The sequence below is a fragment of the Phymastichus coffea genome, unplaced genomic scaffold (genome assembly GCF_024137745.1).
Source record: "Phymastichus coffea isolate CEN01 unplaced genomic scaffold, Cenicafe_Pcof_1.1 PCOF00072, whole genome shotgun sequence".
In the NCBI taxonomy this organism is placed as follows: Eukaryota; Metazoa; Arthropoda; class Insecta; order Hymenoptera; family Eulophidae; genus Phymastichus; species Phymastichus coffea.
The window spans coordinates 201,980-220,878 of NW_026706883.1; the positions used below are offsets into that span (position 1 = coordinate 201,980).

At 37.5% G+C, this 18,899-nt stretch overlaps 4 protein-coding genes and 1 long non-coding RNA gene across 12 annotated transcripts; 2 read left to right on the plus strand and 3 right to left on the minus strand.

Annotated features, from left to right (window-relative positions):
- The first annotated feature begins 1,420 nt into the window (after positions 1 to 1,420).
- Positions 1,421 to 2,727, plus strand: LOC131667990 (uncharacterized). 3 transcript variants are annotated; one of them, XM_058941782.1, is made up of 3 exons: positions 1,421 to 1,541; positions 1,618 to 2,108; positions 2,591 to 2,727. In XM_058941782.1, exons 1-3 carry the CDS (start codon positions 1,469 to 1,471, stop codon positions 2,639 to 2,641), a joined length of 615 nt encoding a protein of 204 aa, XP_058797765.1. In that variant the 5' UTR covers positions 1,421 to 1,468; the 3' UTR covers positions 2,642 to 2,727. The 3 variants fall into 3 exon arrangements, with proteins under 3 accessions (XP_058797765.1, XP_058797764.1, XP_058797763.1); XM_058941781.1 differs by lacking the exon at positions 2,591 to 2,727 and having other exon boundaries at positions 1,618 to 1,768; positions 1,841 to 2,328; XM_058941780.1 differs by lacking the exon at positions 2,591 to 2,727 and having other exon boundaries at positions 1,618 to 2,328.
- LOC131667991 (uncharacterized) lies at positions 2,467 to 4,075 on the minus strand. 3 transcript variants are annotated; one of them, XR_009302241.1, is made up of 4 exons: positions 3,915 to 4,075; positions 2,968 to 3,858; positions 2,663 to 2,881; positions 2,467 to 2,605 (listed from the first exon to the last, which is right to left on the minus strand). It is a non-coding gene; the product is annotated as an uncharacterized LOC131667991 (long non-coding RNA). The 3 variants fall into 3 exon arrangements; XR_009302240.1 differs by having other exon boundaries at positions 2,473 to 2,621; XR_009302239.1 differs by having other exon boundaries at positions 2,473 to 2,881.
- A 4,179-nt stretch (positions 4,076 to 8,254) lies between these two features.
- Positions 8,255 to 15,169, plus strand: LOC131667947 (uncharacterized). Of its 2 annotated transcripts, none has more exons than XM_058941726.1 (13): positions 8,255 to 8,361; positions 9,341 to 9,479; positions 10,190 to 10,320; positions 10,717 to 10,848; positions 10,920 to 11,084; positions 11,162 to 11,250; positions 11,353 to 11,533; positions 11,604 to 11,826; positions 12,794 to 12,958; positions 13,089 to 13,243; positions 13,628 to 13,860; positions 14,048 to 14,291; positions 14,377 to 15,169. In XM_058941726.1, the coding sequence occupies exons 1-13, from the start codon at positions 8,325 to 8,327 to the stop codon at positions 14,625 to 14,627; spliced, it is 2,145 nt and encodes a 714-aa protein (XP_058797709.1). In that variant the 5' UTR covers positions 8,255 to 8,324; the 3' UTR covers positions 14,628 to 15,169. The 2 variants fall into 2 exon arrangements, with proteins under 2 accessions (XP_058797709.1, XP_058797708.1); XM_058941725.1 differs by lacking the exon at positions 8,255 to 8,361 and adding an exon at positions 8,505 to 9,035.
- A 22-nt stretch (positions 15,170 to 15,191) lies between these two features.
- Positions 15,192 to 17,738, minus strand: LOC131667949 (putative uncharacterized protein DDB_G0286901). 2 transcript variants are annotated; one of them, XM_058941728.1, is made up of 10 exons: positions 17,720 to 17,738; positions 16,977 to 17,088; positions 16,875 to 16,906; positions 16,312 to 16,749; positions 16,145 to 16,235; positions 15,933 to 16,066; positions 15,766 to 15,856; positions 15,554 to 15,687; positions 15,389 to 15,479; positions 15,192 to 15,318 (listed from the first exon to the last, which is right to left on the minus strand). In XM_058941728.1, exons 2-10 carry the CDS (start codon positions 17,014 to 17,016, stop codon positions 15,254 to 15,256), a joined length of 1,116 nt encoding a protein of 371 aa, XP_058797711.1. In that variant the 5' UTR covers positions 17,017 to 17,088; positions 17,720 to 17,738; the 3' UTR covers positions 15,192 to 15,253. The 2 variants fall into 2 exon arrangements, with proteins under 2 accessions (XP_058797711.1, XP_058797710.1); XM_058941727.1 differs by having other exon boundaries at positions 15,192 to 15,479.
- Positions 17,119 to 18,868, minus strand: LOC131667950 (uncharacterized). Of its 2 annotated transcripts, none has more exons than XM_058941731.1 (4): positions 18,751 to 18,868; positions 18,388 to 18,413; positions 18,072 to 18,239; positions 17,119 to 17,936 (listed from the first exon to the last, which is right to left on the minus strand). In XM_058941731.1, exons 1-4 carry the CDS (start codon positions 18,788 to 18,790, stop codon positions 17,793 to 17,795), a joined length of 378 nt encoding a protein of 125 aa, XP_058797714.1. In that variant the 5' UTR covers positions 18,791 to 18,868; the 3' UTR covers positions 17,119 to 17,792. The 2 variants fall into 2 exon arrangements, with proteins under 2 accessions (XP_058797714.1, XP_058797713.1); XM_058941730.1 differs by having other exon boundaries at positions 18,072 to 18,242; positions 18,751 to 18,841.
- Between the last annotated feature and the right edge of the window lie 31 nt (positions 18,869 to 18,899).

Genomic DNA, 18,899 nt, shown 5'->3' on the forward strand with positions numbered 1-18,899 from the left:
ATTAACTTGTACACGAGATAAATATAATAAGCCTGGATATGCCATAATTGCTGGTGATATTGGTAACTTATATATAGGACCAATATAAATTTCTACCTTGCAGTGGATCGTTTGCTTTAGTTGTTTTTTTTCAGTAAAATATCGAGCAGCAAACGAAAAAAACGTGTTGCAAGTATGAGTTATCGAATTAACTCCTTCCTTTTATTGTTACTATTGTCAACTGTAGCTTGTGGTAAAAATAAGAAAGGATCAACAGCTGTCCAGTCTGGACATCCTGAGTCAAGTAGGATGATTGAAATGGGATTATTTAAATTTGACTAAATTAATATTGTACTCTAATGCATATTGACTAAACGTATTACAGAGGCAGTAATGCTAGGCATCATTTCTGACATGATTCTCATCACAAGACCGATGCTCGAGATGATGATGATTTTTTTCGACGGCTACCTTAGATACACAAGAGGGCAGTCATTGCCTTGTACCGTGGATACGTGGATTCCCATGGAGATCAGCTGTACGCCAGTGAAAAAATGAAATATTATTCGAAAAGAGAATTGATTGTTGAAATGAATGTCATTAAAGAAAGTTTTCTTATTACAATGCATTAACAAATGATAAATTTGAACAAATTTATGTGTAAATTTTTATTCGTAATAAACGACATATTGTAATACTGTGAATATTATAAAAATATGAACGATTCATTTGTTTTTCAATGAAACGAAAAGAACCTACTGTGTTGGTTGACATTTCTGAAAATAAATAACTTAAATAAACCATTGTTGTATATTGAACTGTCAGATTGTTTTGTTATTACATCGTCGTGATAATCATCTGTGTAGTTAATGTTAATAAAGTTGTCTTTTATATGTGTCGTTACTATTTGAGTATTGGACTTGCAGAATTGTCAGACTATTATTTTTACTAAAATGCTAATAAGTATTATAGTACTTGAAATAACATGCTGTTTCTATCACCTCATTTTTCATTATAGTTAATAAAAAATCATCAGTACAGGGAATAAAATCGTACTACAATGAAATCGAAAGTCAGCTCATAGTGATCACCGTCTAACTTGTAGCTTTCTTCAAGTGAAAAATACCTCCATATGCTTGCAGAGCTTTTTAATAAAACATGTTTTTATCAAACTTATAATATCAATTCTTTTTTATATAGAAACAAATGCAATATAATTGTAAGAGTTCTGTACTATTGTAGTAGATTTTGAAAATTTTGATGATTTTTTATGATAGATTGATTGCAATATAGCTCGACATGATATAAACATTTTTTTAAATATTTTTGCATACTGCACATTCAATAATACGTTTCTTTTACGTGAATCATCAATTTAAAATGTTAAAAGTAGATAACATTCTGCATACACAATTTAAATATTTCATACGTACAACTTGTTTCGGTTCCGAGTTACCTGACTCCTTCGTGTGTTAGCAGCAGCCAAGCTATGTCTCATAATTTGTTGTTTTTACTCGTGATATGTTGTCTATGCTGGACTATAGATGCTGAAATAAATAAAGGTAAACATTTTGTAATATATAATGTGTTCAAGGCTACATAAAATTATTTAAATCGACATGATAATATATTTCATAGATGAAAATTCAAGGGAAATTGCTGCAAATAACGGTAATGTTTCTATAGGGCGAAGAGTTACAGCTCTGCCAAAATTTGTTGTTCGAATGATTATGAGATTAGTAAAGAATATTTTCCAACATTTGAAGAGCATATTGCAGCGATTTGAGAAGTATGCAATATCGATACTAAGCGATGCTCTGGGTTTTCTAGCAAGAAGTGATAATACTGCAATTACTCGTAGACGTAGAAGTCCTTGGATAGGTAGTTCAAAGCAAAATGAAAAACAAAATGGCGGAGTAATATCAAAAATTTCAAATCTATTCATGGCGCCATTCAAATTAGCATTTGGTTCAGTTAAGTGGGTGCCGGGAACAATTATTGATAAATCAACTAAGCTCGGCGTCGCAGTGGCTGGTGACGTATTGGTCAGTCCCATGTTTCAATCTATGTCTCACGCAGCTGTAGCAACTGCCGAGAAGGTTGCCGAAGAAACGTGGAACTTTGCAAAAGTTAGTATATTTCCAAGAATGGACAAATGGGTGACAAGTATGAAAGAATCGCATTCATTACCGGACAGACTTTTAACGATTCTCACTGAAATGCAAACTGTATATCATCTCTACAAATTTTTAGGACTAGCTTAATGCTTTCAAGTTTTTCATTATTAGGTGAAAAAAATCTATAAAACCTTCTATGTTCTGATTGTAATAAAGAAACTTCCAAAGCAAATTTCTACGTATATACTAGACAGTGCTTGCCTCATTTTCAATTCACCTTATCAAATTTTCATTTCTACGTAGTTTAGAATAATTTCCTGGCTTCATATACAGGGAAAAAGTTAAACATAATGTAAGTAAATTTTTTTTTATTTATTGTAGCTCTACACACAATGTTGATTATATACGTTACAAATTAATTAACTGTCTTCGTGAAATTCTTACTTCATATCACTCTTGCGGCGAAATGGACCTTATAGACGTATATTTTTCAGGCATCACATTTGGAACTAGAAAAAACAATATCTTTTTGGCCAACAATTTAGCATTGTCTATGTCCAAAGTACCATTGCAAGTAATAAATTTATAACTGAAGTTACAAGGCATCATGCTGTTGAAGACTTTGCCAAGGCTCTTGTCGGAGAGTTGGTTGGATTGTTCAAGTATATTTAGGACCTGAGTAATCCATGGCTCAATAGATTGACCGAAAAGTGGCATCTTCCTTAATTTATCCAGCTGTTCGACGATATTATCAAAATAATCAATCTTCGTGTCGCGTCTTGCAACTGTTATAATTAAATGATAAATTCATTTGGAATAAAATTTTTCGTCGAATCTAAAATAAGATCAAATGAGTTATTTGAAGACTCACTACTTTTTGCATTGGTGAAATGGACGGCCATCAAGTGAGCTACGAATAAAATTATAGCAGATTTTCCTACAGACTGCATTTTGTATAATAGAAATCCACTTGAGATCTGTGCAAATTGACTGGCAAATCGGTTAACTCCGACATTTCTTTTATAAGTTAGCATTGACTTGTACAAATCACTCGAGAATTTTCAAAAGCGTGATATGCAAAATTCCAATGGACTCCTAGAAAGAATTACTTGAGGAAGCGTTTATCGCTTTTTCAGTAAGACGTCAAACTAGACGTTTACATTTCTTGAATTCACTTGCAAATAAATATTCCATGTCCATGCTTTTTATCGCTAAACGTTTCGAGGAATCGAAAGCAACTTCGAAACAGCAATGTTACAAATTTATTTTGTTACTCGAAAGTTATTAGATCCACAAAAGCGCTCATAAAGATTTGCCTATAATAGCACAATTGTAGGTGGTACCGGTAAGGTAAAGCGCCAAATATTTTACATGTTCTCGTATGACATTTCAGGAAGGCCGAACATTGCAGCGAAAAACGGGAAGACGGTCGTATGGAGAAAATTAATCATCATTGACTTAGCAAGTTTCGGTAACATAGTGTCATTAATAAGTTCTGTTGTAATTCCTACGATGCCGCCGTTTTTTGGTTTGCCAGTACATAGGACTCCTCGCATATCAATTGTGCACGGAGGATAGTCATTGGAAATCCTTGAAAGCGTCCCATTCGTAAATCGATCGAGCTTGTTCACTGACTCGCCCAAGTCTACAAGTGCCCTGTGTAAGCTATCGCCCATGAGCGGTATTTTAAGAACATCCTTTATTATTGTTTGCCAATCTAATTGGCTTTTACCGTCACTGTCAGCTTGGCGTCTGTGTCTCACTGTTGATAATAAGTGACGTTTATTTTTATGCTCTGATTTAGAAGCAGCGACTTACTGTGAGCTCCATTAATATCCGAAATTGATAGTAAAAGTATCATTCCAATAATGAAAACTCTCCGCGAGACAAACTTCATTGTGCTTAACCGCTTATTCAAATTTTGCAATTCTTCGTCACACCAATACGACATAAAATTTTGTCTATCTGATCGATTTGTTGTTTGCCGCGAGCTTTTATAAAATACGAATGTTCAATGTCAAAAAGGGTAGGGAGCCGCGCAATAATATTCATTTGCTGTGCGCATACTTGACGCAGACCGATGATATTTAATAAGCCAATGTAATTTTACGACTTGGCTTATCACTCGCCCAGTAAATAACATGCTAATTTATTTTAATTGTGATGACTACGCTGTTTGTCGGTAAAAATTCTACAAGACTCTAGCGCTTTGAAAGTGTCACATTATTGCACGTTATGAGGCTTGATATTGTCAAAAAATTGATGAAAAATTGTAGCAACTATAACGTTTTATATTGACTAAAATTCGTCGTCGACGCCGTGTATTTGACTACCGCTTGTATGCTGTTGTCGAGAGGCATGTCGGTAGCTAGGCAACATGCATAGTTGTCAAAAACTTTTTTATCTCTCCTGTATGAGACCTAACAATTTTATAAATAAAAAAATGTTCCATCTTTCTTGTTTTTCAACGAATAAACTATTCATAAGCTAGAATACGAAAACAATATTACTTCACTAGTTATGCTCACTTTCTCATAAGGTCACTGAAAATCTATAAATTAATAAAAGCAATAAAGTAGTAATTTGCACCAATTTTCACCATTGTTATCATTAATTCATCAAGAATTAAAAAAAGAAAATAATAGCTCAGCGAGGAGATAGTTTGGATAGAATATGCAGGAAATTTCACGCATGTAAATTGTTGCAGGAAAATGAGGCTAATGACACTACATCAACATTTTGCAATGACTCTACTAGCGAATAGTGAGTCACTGTTTTGATTGAATTTACGATATCCTCGAGTTACGTTAGCACCTATGCATTTGACTGTGACGTTTTACATTCCATATACGAATTCTCAGTGTACGTCTTATACTTAAGCTCTTGTTTTCGAAAATTATAAAATATGAAATTATAAAATGTTAAATTTTGTAGAAAGAATAAAATTTGTTGAATATTTATAATCAACGAATAAATTTAGTTTGAATACTCGGCCAAAATTCAAGAATGAAGCCAGCCGACTTTATCAACAAAAACGAATTCTACACAAAATTGTTCGAAAGAAAATTGAGCCAATGTACATCGATAACTTACGTAATGCTATTTTTCTAATCGAAAGAGTAGCGGAAGATAAAAAGCGAGCATACGAATCGATAGACAGATAGAGCACATAAAAAAGCGTGTAGAACTGGAGCAAAGGTAAAACACAACGGCACGAGCAAAAAAGAGGCAATGGCTTGATAGCCATGGGAACGTATGTAGGTACGATTGAAAAAAACCAGTGGATAGGAGCGTACTTGCGAAATTCAATCGTCCCACGCTCTTAATGTGACAAAGCGCGGCTTGCTTTATCCGGAAACTGGGCACCTAAACCCTCTCCGGCTAAAGCACGAAAAAGATGTACGCCAAACTAACTTTATAGTACACTAAAAAATTTGATATTTTATTCGGACTTACTTGCTACTACATGACGGCCCGAATCATGCGGAACGCGCAGCTAGTTTTCTGTAGGCCGGTGTACAATTTGATTTGACGAACGATACTTTTAACTCGTATATTTAATAAAAATTCTATATTGTACGAAACTGTAATGACTTTAAAAATGTATATGGGTGTAACGATGTTATCTCGTAGCAACGGCAATGTTCAAATAAGATCAAATTAATTTGTACCGCCTAACTTGTCTATATACTGTTGTGCTTTTATCAATGGAAGTATAAATAAAAATGACTATTATATTTTCCATTGATAAAATTACGAGTCGTCGCTTGAGAGCGTAAGTACGTAAAGTGTAATCAAAAAACAAAAAGCAGCAGTTTGGCCAAAGTAGCGCATGGCTGGTAAGTAGGCGACTGCATCAGCGAACCTTATCGAAGAGCCCCAAGCAGCACGTAAAGTGAGAGACGCACTATAACGCGATATGCCATTATTACGTGAACGAGAGAGAGAGTGAGAGAGAGAGAGAGAGAGATTGGTCGAGACGATACGATTATGCGGTCGGCATGGCGTGGCAGAATGTCAAGGTGTATATACGCGTAGGTGCAAAACAAAGGCAGCTCTGGCGATTATGTCGCGCAAGGGCGGAATGCACCTGTGCGCTGTACTCTTTCTCTCGGGCCTGATGGCAAAAACGGCCTTGAGCCTCGAAACCCAAATCCCTTTATTAGAAAGTACTTCCTCGCACGCTGGCCGACCGAGCGACTGCATAATGTGCTCTAATCGCGGTGCAAGCGCGCGTTTCGATCTCTTATCTGTGCCACACAGCTTTGTTCGCCCGGCAGAGCGCGGCCTACGTACATTACAATTTTATGGCAAGCGAACAAAGCAGATTCGTTATGTTTTTGCTACTTTTGACTTTGTATCATGGCACACCTCCCTGTTCGACCGAACCGACGGACTCGTGCAGTGGCACGAACGGTCGCGTTTACGCGGACATCGTATTGTCAATCAAGGGTTGATTTGCGTGTTTCAGACTCGTAAAACAAACGTCGCGCTTGTTCGCTCTCGCTCGCCTTGCAAAAGACTCTCACTATCCGTCGCGTTGAAAAATGGCAAATATGAAGCGTCGTCAAACTCCTACACTCGAGAGAATCGCTCTATCGCAACGCAGTTTCGTCTACCCGCATGAAGATCATTTCGACACTCCAAACCTTTCCCAATTTTCACGAGTCTTACGCTTTTCTATTAGCTTTTGATTTCAGAACAGTAACAAAGACTTGATAAAGAAATTGGCAAATGGTAACAAATGACGAGTAACTTTTCTTTCTACGTTTTGACACACGTGCGATTTTCTATTTTCGCTGATTCTTTTTATTTGTCACCTAGAAGTCGTGAAATAGTTTTAAGAAATAGGCAAGTAAATTATCTTATATGTCGAATTAAAATTCGTTGCGCCAAAAATTTATTACATATTTATTTCAAAAGTTTTGCAAGTTGTGATATTTGACATAAAATTTATCTTCTTTTTCAATAGACATTTCTATTGAGAAAGTCTAATAAGAATCAGAAATAATGGATATGTAAATTCGCAATCATAACATAAAGCATAGAGTCTTGGGTAAATGATTGCAAACACAAATAACGTCGAGTTAATTATAGACACGTAGTTCGGTTCTCCAAATAATTAGCGTTAAGGCAGGTATATCTCAGGAAGTGAATTGGGTAATGACCATCGATTCCGTAAAATTACAACTTACTCAATCGGTGATTTATGTCACAAAGGCTCAATCTTCCTTTTCAAACATAACGGTAAAGGATGTAGTCTTGCAATGTCCGAAAAGAAAATTTCTTTATTGCTGCGTAAAATTGAGTTACCTGTATATTTCTGTCAATCTTCACAGCAAAGCTGCACCTACCGAACAATTAAAATGATCCGCGAGTTAGAATCCGAACTCACCTTTGATGTTACTCTACCATTGTTACTGATAAAAGTAACCAATGGTCGCGAAGGGAGATGCAAGATCTGTCATTCTCCGCTGCCCAGCACCCGCATAGTTATGGTAACGGTAAGTTGCGTAAAAGAAAGAAAAATAACGAGTCGCGCGAGGATTGCCAGATCTGTGTCACCTGTGAATCCGTAGTCGTACAAGTGTCCGTCGCGTTGGTAGTCGTCGTATTATCGTTCGTTATTAGCGTTTGTGTTCCACAGGTGTAGCTGAATACTTTATGAAAAGATTCGTTCGAGTTCTGTTTGGCGATCCAATTTTCGTGACTGGCATTTCTGGGTGGCACCTGATGTACGTTTGCTCAATGAAATTGGTGCTCTTGCATCGATTCGAGCATGAAAACTGACATAGATAACTAGGAATTGTTTGTACATGTGGTACACTCCTGGTAACACGACGAGTCGTGAGAGTTTACGCGAAGTCGTAAATTGAAGAATTCAGTGTATCCTAGCTTGTCTACTCGGAAAACCAAGTAGGATAAAAGCTAATTGTCATTTGCCACAACCTCCGCGTCTCTGGCCATATCTACTTGCAATTAGACGAAAAGCCCGCGCAGACAATTAAACTTGTCTGCGTCGGTGAAACAAGTACTAAAAGTCCATTATCTCCTTTAGAGTTTGTGGTCTGGTATGCACGCCCATGTACACTTACATAAAATCCACGTGTGTCGCTCGGCTCGTCCGCGAGAAGGAAAGAGAGAAAGAGAGCTAATAGACTTGCGCACTAGCAGGCGCAAACACACACGCGCGCCCAGACATTCGGGACGGAAGTGTGACGATGTGTCATGTTCGAGCGGCTCCTCGCTGTTAGCGACAATGCAGGTGGGTATATAGGCGAACTTTTGCTTTTGCCCGCACGCGTTTCTGTATCGTACGCGCGGCTGTGTGTGTGGGTACGCGCGCGGCCCCCCGCCGCTTTTCTCTCTTCTGTCGCGGGCACATGTGTGTACTTGCCTATCGTGCGTACAGCCACGCTACGGTACATATCGCACATCACTTTTCATTTCGTTACGTGCACGCGCGCGCACGCGACCTGTCGCCGGGCGCTCTGATTTGATAGTTTTTCCCCGAGCTATCGGCTATTCGTGTGCCACTCGAGCTGGTTTTTCGTCCGAGCAGCGTTGGCGAATTGGAGGTGCTCGAGGTACAGCGCGAGCGATCAGTGCACGTTAGAACGCAACGGACGGCCACGTAAATAGAGACGCTCGCGGCAAATTGAAATGCCAATCGACGAAAGCGCCGGACGGACGTTGCAGCTTTACCAGGAATAGCGGAGCAGGTGCGCGCTGATTTTTCGCTATATTACGTAAGGTCGATGCTCGATCTCGGGGTATTATGAGGGGCCGAGTGGCGAGTTGCGACCCGCGGAAGACCGCGACTAGACTGCACGATTACTGAGATTAACCGACTGCTTCGAGCCGAGATCATGGGGATGACGCGTGGATCAAGCTCGATCGTGCTTGCAAGCTTCCTTGCAGCCCTCCTAACCGTATCAGGTAAGACATTTTTGTCGGATTTTCTACTTACCTTATTTGTTTCTTTTATTACAAGTTTTTTTGCTGGTCAAAGAGAACGAAAGTGTGTCGTGTCGTTTTGAGAAGGTTGCTCGTCAAGGTGCAATGCATATTTATCGCGCGCATGACTTTTTTTTCGCGCACGTTATGTATTGCATTTAAAATAAAAACAATGCACACTCGACTATACCTGCGGCGAGCGTAGCTCGGTTGCCGTTTCATTTTCTGCACATAAATATTTGTAAAATAACGAGCCGCAAGCTCAGAATAGAAATATCTCATTGCAGGCCAGACGCTAAAATGCCGGGATACCGCATGGGAGAAGGTGCGCGGCATGCGACCTGAGTCCTACAAGCCCGTGCAGCTCACGCAGCCTCTGTACACTGGAATGGATTCTCAAGGGATCGTGGTCGCTTGTTTCGAGAAGTAAGAAACTTCTTGCACCTTGCTTGTTCGGGGAACCTCGAATGAGAAATCGCTTTTTGTTCAGCATTTGGCCGCTGCTGTTAGTCACTCCTCGCGCGGTAATTTTCATGGATCAGAATGATACATTGTCTTGATGAATCCGTGTCGAATTCAATTTATGTTAAGCACTTTGACGCGTTGTCATGGCATATATTGCTCGTTAACGACTGGCAGATGAGACTGTTTTTTATGATCGTAAAAAAGTGGCAATGCACCGAAGGCTCTGCATTGCATAATTTCAATTGATCAAAGAGCACTTTACTCTAACTCGATGCACATAACGTGAATGGGATATAAAGGAATAGACGAATGCTTGCACGGAGGTATTTGCCGTACAATGCGCGAAATAGATTTGAACAAATGAGAAGCAATTGTATTTTATTTTCAACTCGACATTGGGAATGAGAATTCTTGTGAAAAAAAATGGTATCTGGTCGTAATTCACAAAGAGCTAATAATAAAGAACCAATTCCGGCATCCTTCCAACAAATGCATAACATCAATTCAATTATACAAACACGCATCGTAAACACGGCAGTTTCTGATACTCCGTAATTTTTCACACGAACACACGTAAAAAGCGTTTAACCATTCGCAGTTATAAGCTCCGTACAGAGAGCAGTCGCTGTTAACGACTCAGCGTTATAACGATTTATGCTCACACGAATCAGGTGCAGGAGTTTAAACTGCAACGCCTTCATCGTCGACCTTGAACGTAGCGTTTGCTCAGAAGTTATACCGGAGGGAGACCAGCTCACACCCGAGCCTAACGTCACCTTTTACCACAAGATTTGCTTGGACGGTAAGAATAAATGACTTTGCTAACAAAAACTTTTCAGGTCATTCGTCGAAAGTCGCCGTGTTTTTGCGATCTCCTCATTGAGCAGAAATCGCTTCTATTTTTCTTTCGACGACTCTTCGTTGCGTATCTCTGATGAGTCATTGTCAAGTAATTGTTCTAGCGAGATTATCAAAGAGTTGAGTAACAGACACTTAGGTTTTGTAACAACGTCGTGAAAAAAGCTGTAATTTCAACGAAATTTCGTGCAGACGTACTATACTTGATTGATACTTACGTTTCGAGCCTTTGATACCGGATGAAACTTCTTTGTCGTGACGTTATGCAGTATTGCGAAAAATTCCAAGAAGAAAGTCAAACATCGGACAGCGTCAACGCGCTTCTTTTTTTTTATTTTAGCTCCAAAGGCATGTTTGGCAACGAGGCTTTGGCAAGTGGAAAGGAGCTTGGGATCGGTGTTGCTAGATTCCGCTGCGAAAGTTGTACCTGAAATGATAAGCCGAAAGGACTGCTACGAGATGTGCATCAAAGGTATCCGACAACTTTTTGGAAAGACAAAATGGCCGTGGTATATAATGTTAAAATGAACGTATGGCACACAGAAAGAAGTTGCAAAGCCGCTCAGTTCCGCACGAGCACAGATCTGCGAATCGGCGACACCGCAGGAAGCTGCTCTCTCCTGACGATAGAACGATCAACAAAGCCTCAGGCGTACCGAACTTCCCCTTATAGAGACGAGTATTTAGAAAATCAGTGCCATAACATTTGTAAGTTTTGGCATTTATCAGCTTGGAATTAGCCGAGCGTTTGCAATAATACGCACGTCGTCGTTGTATTCCCGCAGCCAGAAGAGACTTTTGTTCGTACGCCGAATATCGGAGCACGTCACTACCCTATTCGGACGCGAGAATCGAGGGTCTCGACGGCAAGCAGGTAAGCGCGCGACGTGCTTCATTCTCGCGTCGATCCGTATAGATATACGCGTGCCATATCGGCCATTGTCGATTTGCCGTTTGACATTTGCCTCCGTTCAAGTGCGAACAAAGGTGCGACGAGAGCCGGGACGGCTTCCTGTGCCGGGCTTACGGGATCGAGTACTCCAGGACCGGAGAGCCAACTTGTTTCCTGCACTCGGACGACACAATGGGCGCCGGTGTCAGTACTCTCCTCGCCGTCTCTAATGCCTTCTACAAGGAGCGAGAGCCCTGCATCGACAGTAATTATGCTGCCCCGCCCCTCGAACGCCAGACAAGCGATCTGCCGTACGCTCGAAATGTCGATTGCAGTGACGGTGAGGTGCACCAACAAGTCGCTGACCGCGGAGCTGAGGACCGGCGAGCCCTTCGTCGGCAGGATTTACGCGAGCGGCCACAGTGAATCTTGCGGAGTGCAGGGACACGGTTCGAATATCACCAGGCTGGTGCTCAATCTGCCCGACACCAGCGATCTCACCAAGGCGGTTATGACCTGCGGTCTCACGCCTGTATTCTCCGTCGATCAAAACAATCAGTTAGTCTCTACACCTCTTAGCGGATATAGTAGAACGCTGCTTTATTCTCACTGACATTCCGCTTATCCATTAGCGTCTTTTACTGAACACTCTAAACTGGCCATGGTCCGATTGCCTTATTTAACGATCTAATTTCGAGCTGTATTTGTTTTGTTCATCTGCTTGATTATCGTTCGTCTTCCAAATACATGTAATCTAGACATTCTCTTTTTCAAAAAATAGTAGAACTGGAGACACTGAATGTTGGGTGTTATATTCTTTTCAAATTTCGAACAATTGTTACAGAAATAGATATCGTTATTTTCTCAAAATTTCATCCGAAATATTATTAAAATCAACAGATATTAACTTCTAAAAAATAATGGTAACAATTTTTCAAAAGGCTATGTTTCAAAAACTAATAAAGATGTATATATCGATTTTTTATTTAAAATACGTGTAAAGCTTTAAACTTTGAAAATATTTATAACAGTATCGAAGTTATTGAATCTAGCCATATTTCAAAACTTTTAGTTAAGAAATTTTTAAATCTTTTAACTGTTAAATATTATATAAACCATATATTGATTAATTAAATACTGATTTACTAAAAGTTAATAAATATTTATAAAAATCAATATTTCTATTAGAAAATTTGGGAAAATGATGACCACTATACGTACAATTATGCAGTTTGAAAAAAATCTGCCACTCAGTGTCTTCAAGTCCATCGAAATAGTGAAATAGCTATGAGCAACCCAGACTTTGTTTTCAATTAAAATTGATATAATAATTATCCACGTACTAGTATTATTCCCTCGGATGTTGATTAGCGATATCAGATTAGTCGTGGGCAAACATCATGAAAATTTCGTTAATGTCATTGAAACTTGCGAATGTTGCGGTGAATAAAGTATGATTGAATTTTCATATTTAAGCAGAAAATTAGTCAGAAAATTAGATTGAATATTCGCACTATGAATGCAGAAGTCGAGCGGCGATCTGGTCAACTGTGATAGTGCAGTTCAACCCGATAATTCAACGTTTGGGTGACCAGGCAGTCAAGGTCGGTTGCACTCTATTCGAGAGTAACGAAGTGCCGGAGCCTCGAAACATCACCGTCCAATCCAGTTACACTTTCATCGACTCCAAGTGAGCAAAACTGGTTTTTCCATTTATTTGTTGTTTCCTTAGTCTTCGCCTTCTCTACCTCCTTTTCGCGACAGCGTCCTTGCACGCGCATCTCATTAGCATGTATTAACCACGTGAACCCATACAACAGTGCAGGCCTACCGCGCGTAGTGAAGACCGTGATGAACACGTCCTCCGAAGTACCAGTTGTCTCTATGAATATATTGGACGAGACGCTGAATCAAGCCAATGTCACGCACGTCGGACAGAAATTGATTCTTCAAATAAAAATGACGCCTAGTAATGGTAATGATATCTACAATTTTTTTCAGCATGATCGTTAACACCTCTTAGATCTTTCGAGATCTTTGTCTATCTTTATTGTAAATTTTTTATCGAGCGCTCAAATTTATCACTTTTGAGAAGCAGATATGATTTATTAGATAATCATTAGCATTCCTCCACATCGTACATATCTCTGCTTCAATAGGCAAGCGAACGAGACTTTTAAAGATGAAAAATTTGCCTCGCATACAACTCTCCATTATCTTAAATAAAAAGAGTTGGATGAAAAAAAGTTTGTGGGTCGTACGAGAATAGCTTAGGAATGATGCAACTGAGAAAAACCAATATCGAATTAGCATAAGAAAAGAGGAATAACATAAACGAAAATAAAAAATGACGCCACAGGTCCGTTCGACATGCAGGCTGGTCACCTAGTGGCAAGTACCAAGTCTGGGGATCACTCGCTGTTGTTGCTCGACGAGGTCGGGTGTCCAGTGTCCACGGTATTTCCAGCTCTGTCCAAGGACTTCGCGGACAATCGTTCTCTCGTTGCCGAATTCAGCGCTTTCAAATTCCCCAGCAGTTTCCACGTGCGTTTCAACGCTATCGTACGATTTTGCCTGCAGAGATGCGAACCGGTAAGTGATGAGGCGCGTCATTTCTCCGTTTAGATACGGAAAGACAGCGGCAACTGTCTAAACGGGCGTAGGTTTTGTAATTTTTCTCTTGAATCTTATGCGAAATTGATTCTCAAGGGGAAAATCACCTTATTTTAAGTACGCGATTTTTCGCTTGTGTGATGCTAAAATGGCTTTCAATTTCAAGGTGAAATGTAACAAAAATCGGCTGTCGTATGGTCGCAAGAAGCGGTCATCGGACGAGCCGGAGATACCGAGCCCCGGAAACGTTGAGGAGCTTCACGTGTCTACCGGCAACGGCACGACCGCTACCGAGGAGTTGTTATTGCAAACGTCAATCATCGTTCAGGATCCACGGGACAATCAAAATATTCATCCCAATCCCCTACGATCCAAAGACAATCCAGATACGGTCGTTCTTCTCGGCTCTGGTAAATGTTGACTATACACTTGCATAACCTACCATCCCGTTGTAAACTCGGTCAAAATTTCACTATTGCCGATTTCTATTTGCAGACTACATGGACAGCCAGTTTTGCATGAACGCAAGCCTGGCGCTCTTCCTGCTTATATTCCTGCTGATCATTCAAATTTTACTAATAGGAAGCTGCGTGCTCGCGGTCAGGACTTATAGGCGCCTGGCGATACGCGCCGAGGAGGACCGAGCGGATATTTTAGCACGGCATCTGTATGGCTTACACGGTGGTAATTTTGAAATATCGAGGAGAGTTCGGTGGGCAGACAACAACGACTCGACTCTAAGTTGAGTTGAGCGCTCACTTTCGTTTTCTCGAGCGCAATTTTACGTAATAATGTACATATAGATAGTGTTCAATACAAGTCGTCACTGCCTTAATCTGTTTGCGCAAGCTTGGTAGCTCATGTTTTTTATCTTTCTGCGCAGGCGATTTACCTTCTGGCAATCATTTTTTGATACGATTTAGATGTTTTAAAAAAGTTTATTACTTCAAGCTCGATTGCTTGAATTATTTTGTTTTTCATTTTCAAAGTTAATATGTTAAGTACTCGATAAGTGCCACAAATTCAAGAATACATGAGATTTTAATTTGCAATATTTTTGGAAATGGTTGCTATCGAACATCTTTATTACGCAAGGTGTTTGCAGTCAAAATTCAATCAAATTTTCTCGCAGCAGTAATGTGACCAAAGAGTTGTGTTTACTCAGCATGTGTATTACGTGATATTCCTGCAGTACTTAGTAATGATACACGCATAACGATAATACTACTGTTTCTAAAAAGGGGTTACCTTAATAAATATTTTGATAAAATGAAATGATAATAACACTGCTCACTTTGAATAAAATGTTGAGATTTCTTTACAAAAATTTACATTTTTCAGTAAATGTCATCTTTAAATAATAAGAAAAAACTTAACCACTCGATCTTATAGTACTGGAATATTGGTTGCATGGAGCACGTCCTAAATTTTGAATAGCTGTGCGAAGAAAAAAAAAATACATTACTAGCTGAATATAAAATACATATTATTTTATAAAATGACTTACGATTTCCACAGTTTATCGCACAATTTATAGCTCCAATATTTTTGTAAGTAACACCATCAGATCCGCACACCGGATTAGATTCTGAGGTAAGCTGCGATAATAATTATGTAAAGTGAAAATAAATTTGGAGAATTATTTTTAAAAAAACTAGTGTTGGTCTCTTACTTCGCAATTATCGACACAGTTATTGTATTGTTCTTGAGTGATTCGTCCATTTTCAGTAGTTTGACTGTTTATTGGTTGAGTTACAGGAATGGGAGTTGTAGTAGTACATGGAGCACGACCTAAATTTTGAATAGCTGCATCGAAAAAATGCATTATTAATTGTACTTAGATAGTATAGAGTTATTCACTATCTTCTTTCAAAAATTACTCACGATTTCCACAACTTATTGCACAATTTAAAGCTCCAACGTTTTGGTAAGTGACACTATCAGATCCGCATACTGGATTATATTCCAAGGTGAACTACAATAATAATTTTGCAACTTGAAAACAAAGTTGAAGAGTTTTTTGAAGAAAACTAATATTGGCTTTTTCTTACTTGGCAATTATCGATACAGTTAATGTATTGTTCTTGAGTGATTTGTCCAGTTTGGCTAGTTTGACTGTCTGTTGTTACAGTTGTAGGAGTGAGAGTCGTGGTAATACATAGACCAAGACCGACTTTTTGAATAGCTGCATCAAAAAATGATGTATTATCAATTTTACCTAGTTAGTGTAACTATTAATTATCTTCTTTCAAAAATTACTCACGATTGCCACAGGATACTGCACAATTTAAAGCTCCAATATTTTGATAAACGATATTATCAGATCCGCACGCTGGATTATATTCCGAGGTGAACTACAATAATAATTTTGCGATGTAAACATAAATTTGAAGAATTTTTTTTAAATAACTACTGTTCACTTTTTCTTACTTGGCAATTATTGATACATTTTATATATTCTTCTTCAACCATATTACCCTTTGGATTATTTGGATTGTTTTGATTGTTTGGGCTGTTTGGATTGTTTAGATTATTTTGATTGTTTAAATTATTGGAATTATTTGAATTGTTTGAATTATTTGAATTATTTTGATTGTTTGAATTATTAGAATTGTTTGAATTGTTTGGGTTGTTTGGATTATTAGGATTGTTTAGATTATTTGAATTATTTTGATTGTTTGAAATATTAGAATTATTTGAATTGTTTGTATTGTTTGGGTTGTTTGGTTTATTAGAATTGTTTGGATTATTTTGATTGTTTGAATTGTTTGAGTTATTTGAATTATTTTTACTGTTCGGGTTATTTGGCTTGATTGGATTCATAGGATATCGTAGAGGTCTTTCAGTTTCTCCAGGGAAAATAATATCCTACAAAAATTATTAAAAATGTTTTCAAAGCTTACAGAAAAACTGCGTCAAAACTATTTTTCTTCTAAAATATATAATTTTATATTAAGTTTGATAACTTATACAGAGGATATAATCATATTTACCTGTCCATAGGAGTGAAATATACAACTTGAAACTATATATAACAAAAATTATTAATAATTTTTTTTAATGTCTGCGAGAAGAGTTGGTAGCCTGTTACTTACAGCTGAGAAGAACGATCACGGTCACGTATGCTTGCATCATGTTGTAAGACGATATGCGCGATGTAAAGTGCGAAAGACAATGTCAATCACAAATGTGCGAGGTATTTTATAACTGATTACACAAATGTAAAATACCATTCTTTGAGTACATGCACATTCATAATGATTCACTTATCAAATGGAAATCACGAGTTTTTTAAAGTATTATCTTCAGGAACAAATAATTTTGTCGATTTATAAAGCCGTGATAAATAACAATTTCAGGTAGAATAAATTAATTTTTCCTCTAACCTTCTTTTATGTACAATGAATTTCTGAAGGTAGGAAAATACAGTATGACGATAGTTAACAGATGCACATTTAAATTACTGATATGTAAATTAAATGTATCAGGTACGCAATGTCGTTTCGACTTCCAAACTAATTCAGAATTAATTAACATCTAACGTTTCTATTTAGAGTGTTTACAGCTCAACTAAGTGAATAACATAAATGTCGTGTAAATATTATTTATTTCGTCAATTAATCACTTTTCAAGATAAATATATTAAATATTTGAATCAGTAGATTTTCATAACTACACATCCCGAATCCTAATTATAATTTGCATTTGCCGTTGTTATATCAGTAATATGAACTAAATTAGAAATTGAAAAATCGGAAAAAATAAAACAAAATAGTGGAAAAAATTCAGACAATACTTTAAGAATTTCATTTATTGTAATTAATAGGTTTTAACTTACATGTAATGAGAACTAATAAGTAGTTCTTTCAAGTTCATATTGATAAAAATTATCTATATACGTATCCTCTAATTCAACCTGTTGTATTATTACTGCACCGACCATATGCAATTATTCGAAGCTCACGGTTTCCACAATTTTGAGCACAAGCAAATCTTCCAGGATTTGAATAAACAGCATTGTCACTTCCACAAATTGGATTGTATTCAGATGTCGTCTGAAACGCACAGACAAAATTTATTAAAATTGTATTTTATATCGCATTATTTAAATACTCATTGTTATTGGTAATTTTAGAAATATGTCGTGTTAATGCATACACATTAATTGAAAGATAATAAACATGACTTACGAGACAACTATTTAAACATTCATTATATGTGGCATCAGGCGTAAATGTTGTAGAGCCACCACCGTTTGTAGATGGTGAAGTAGGCTCACCTGGTCTGCGCGTTGAATTCAGTGGGAATTTTGGTGAACGCTCGGTTTGGCCAGGAAAAATAATACTATCATTATCATTCTGCTGCAAACAAATAACTTGTAAAACAACTAATTTCTCAAGACTAATTTATTTTAATGATTACGGAATTTACTTATATTTATAAAGAATTTTTCGAATTACATATCAATGATTCAGCAAAAATATTGAGAAATTAGTACCACATTACCTGTGCTTCAGAAAAACCCACAGAAACTGAAATAGATGAAGTTTTATGAATAAAGATTGTATGGTAAATGAGAGAAAATTTCAGTAATATTAACGTGGAATTATAAACAAAAAATATAATACCATATTTATTGTGTATAAATAATATAATCGATTGACTCTAAACTTATTTTTAGTTATCGCGGTTATTACAAATGTGGAATTTTTTTTATCATTCACATTCACATTGCAATTAGTTTTTACTATATATTATAATAAATATTATAATTTAATTTGAATTTTATAATTATTAGTATATGTAAAGAAGTAACTTAAGTGTAAATGTTTCCTCCGGGAAAATTTCATCCAAAAAATATCCACTCACTGATTAATAACACAAAACACCACATTATTCCACATGGCATTATTCTTTAGAGACTTAATTCCTCGGATTACTCTAAGATTCTCGTAAACAAGGCGAAAGGCAACTGAGTGGATATCCCCGGCACGTTTGCTTTTATAGATTTCCCTTCC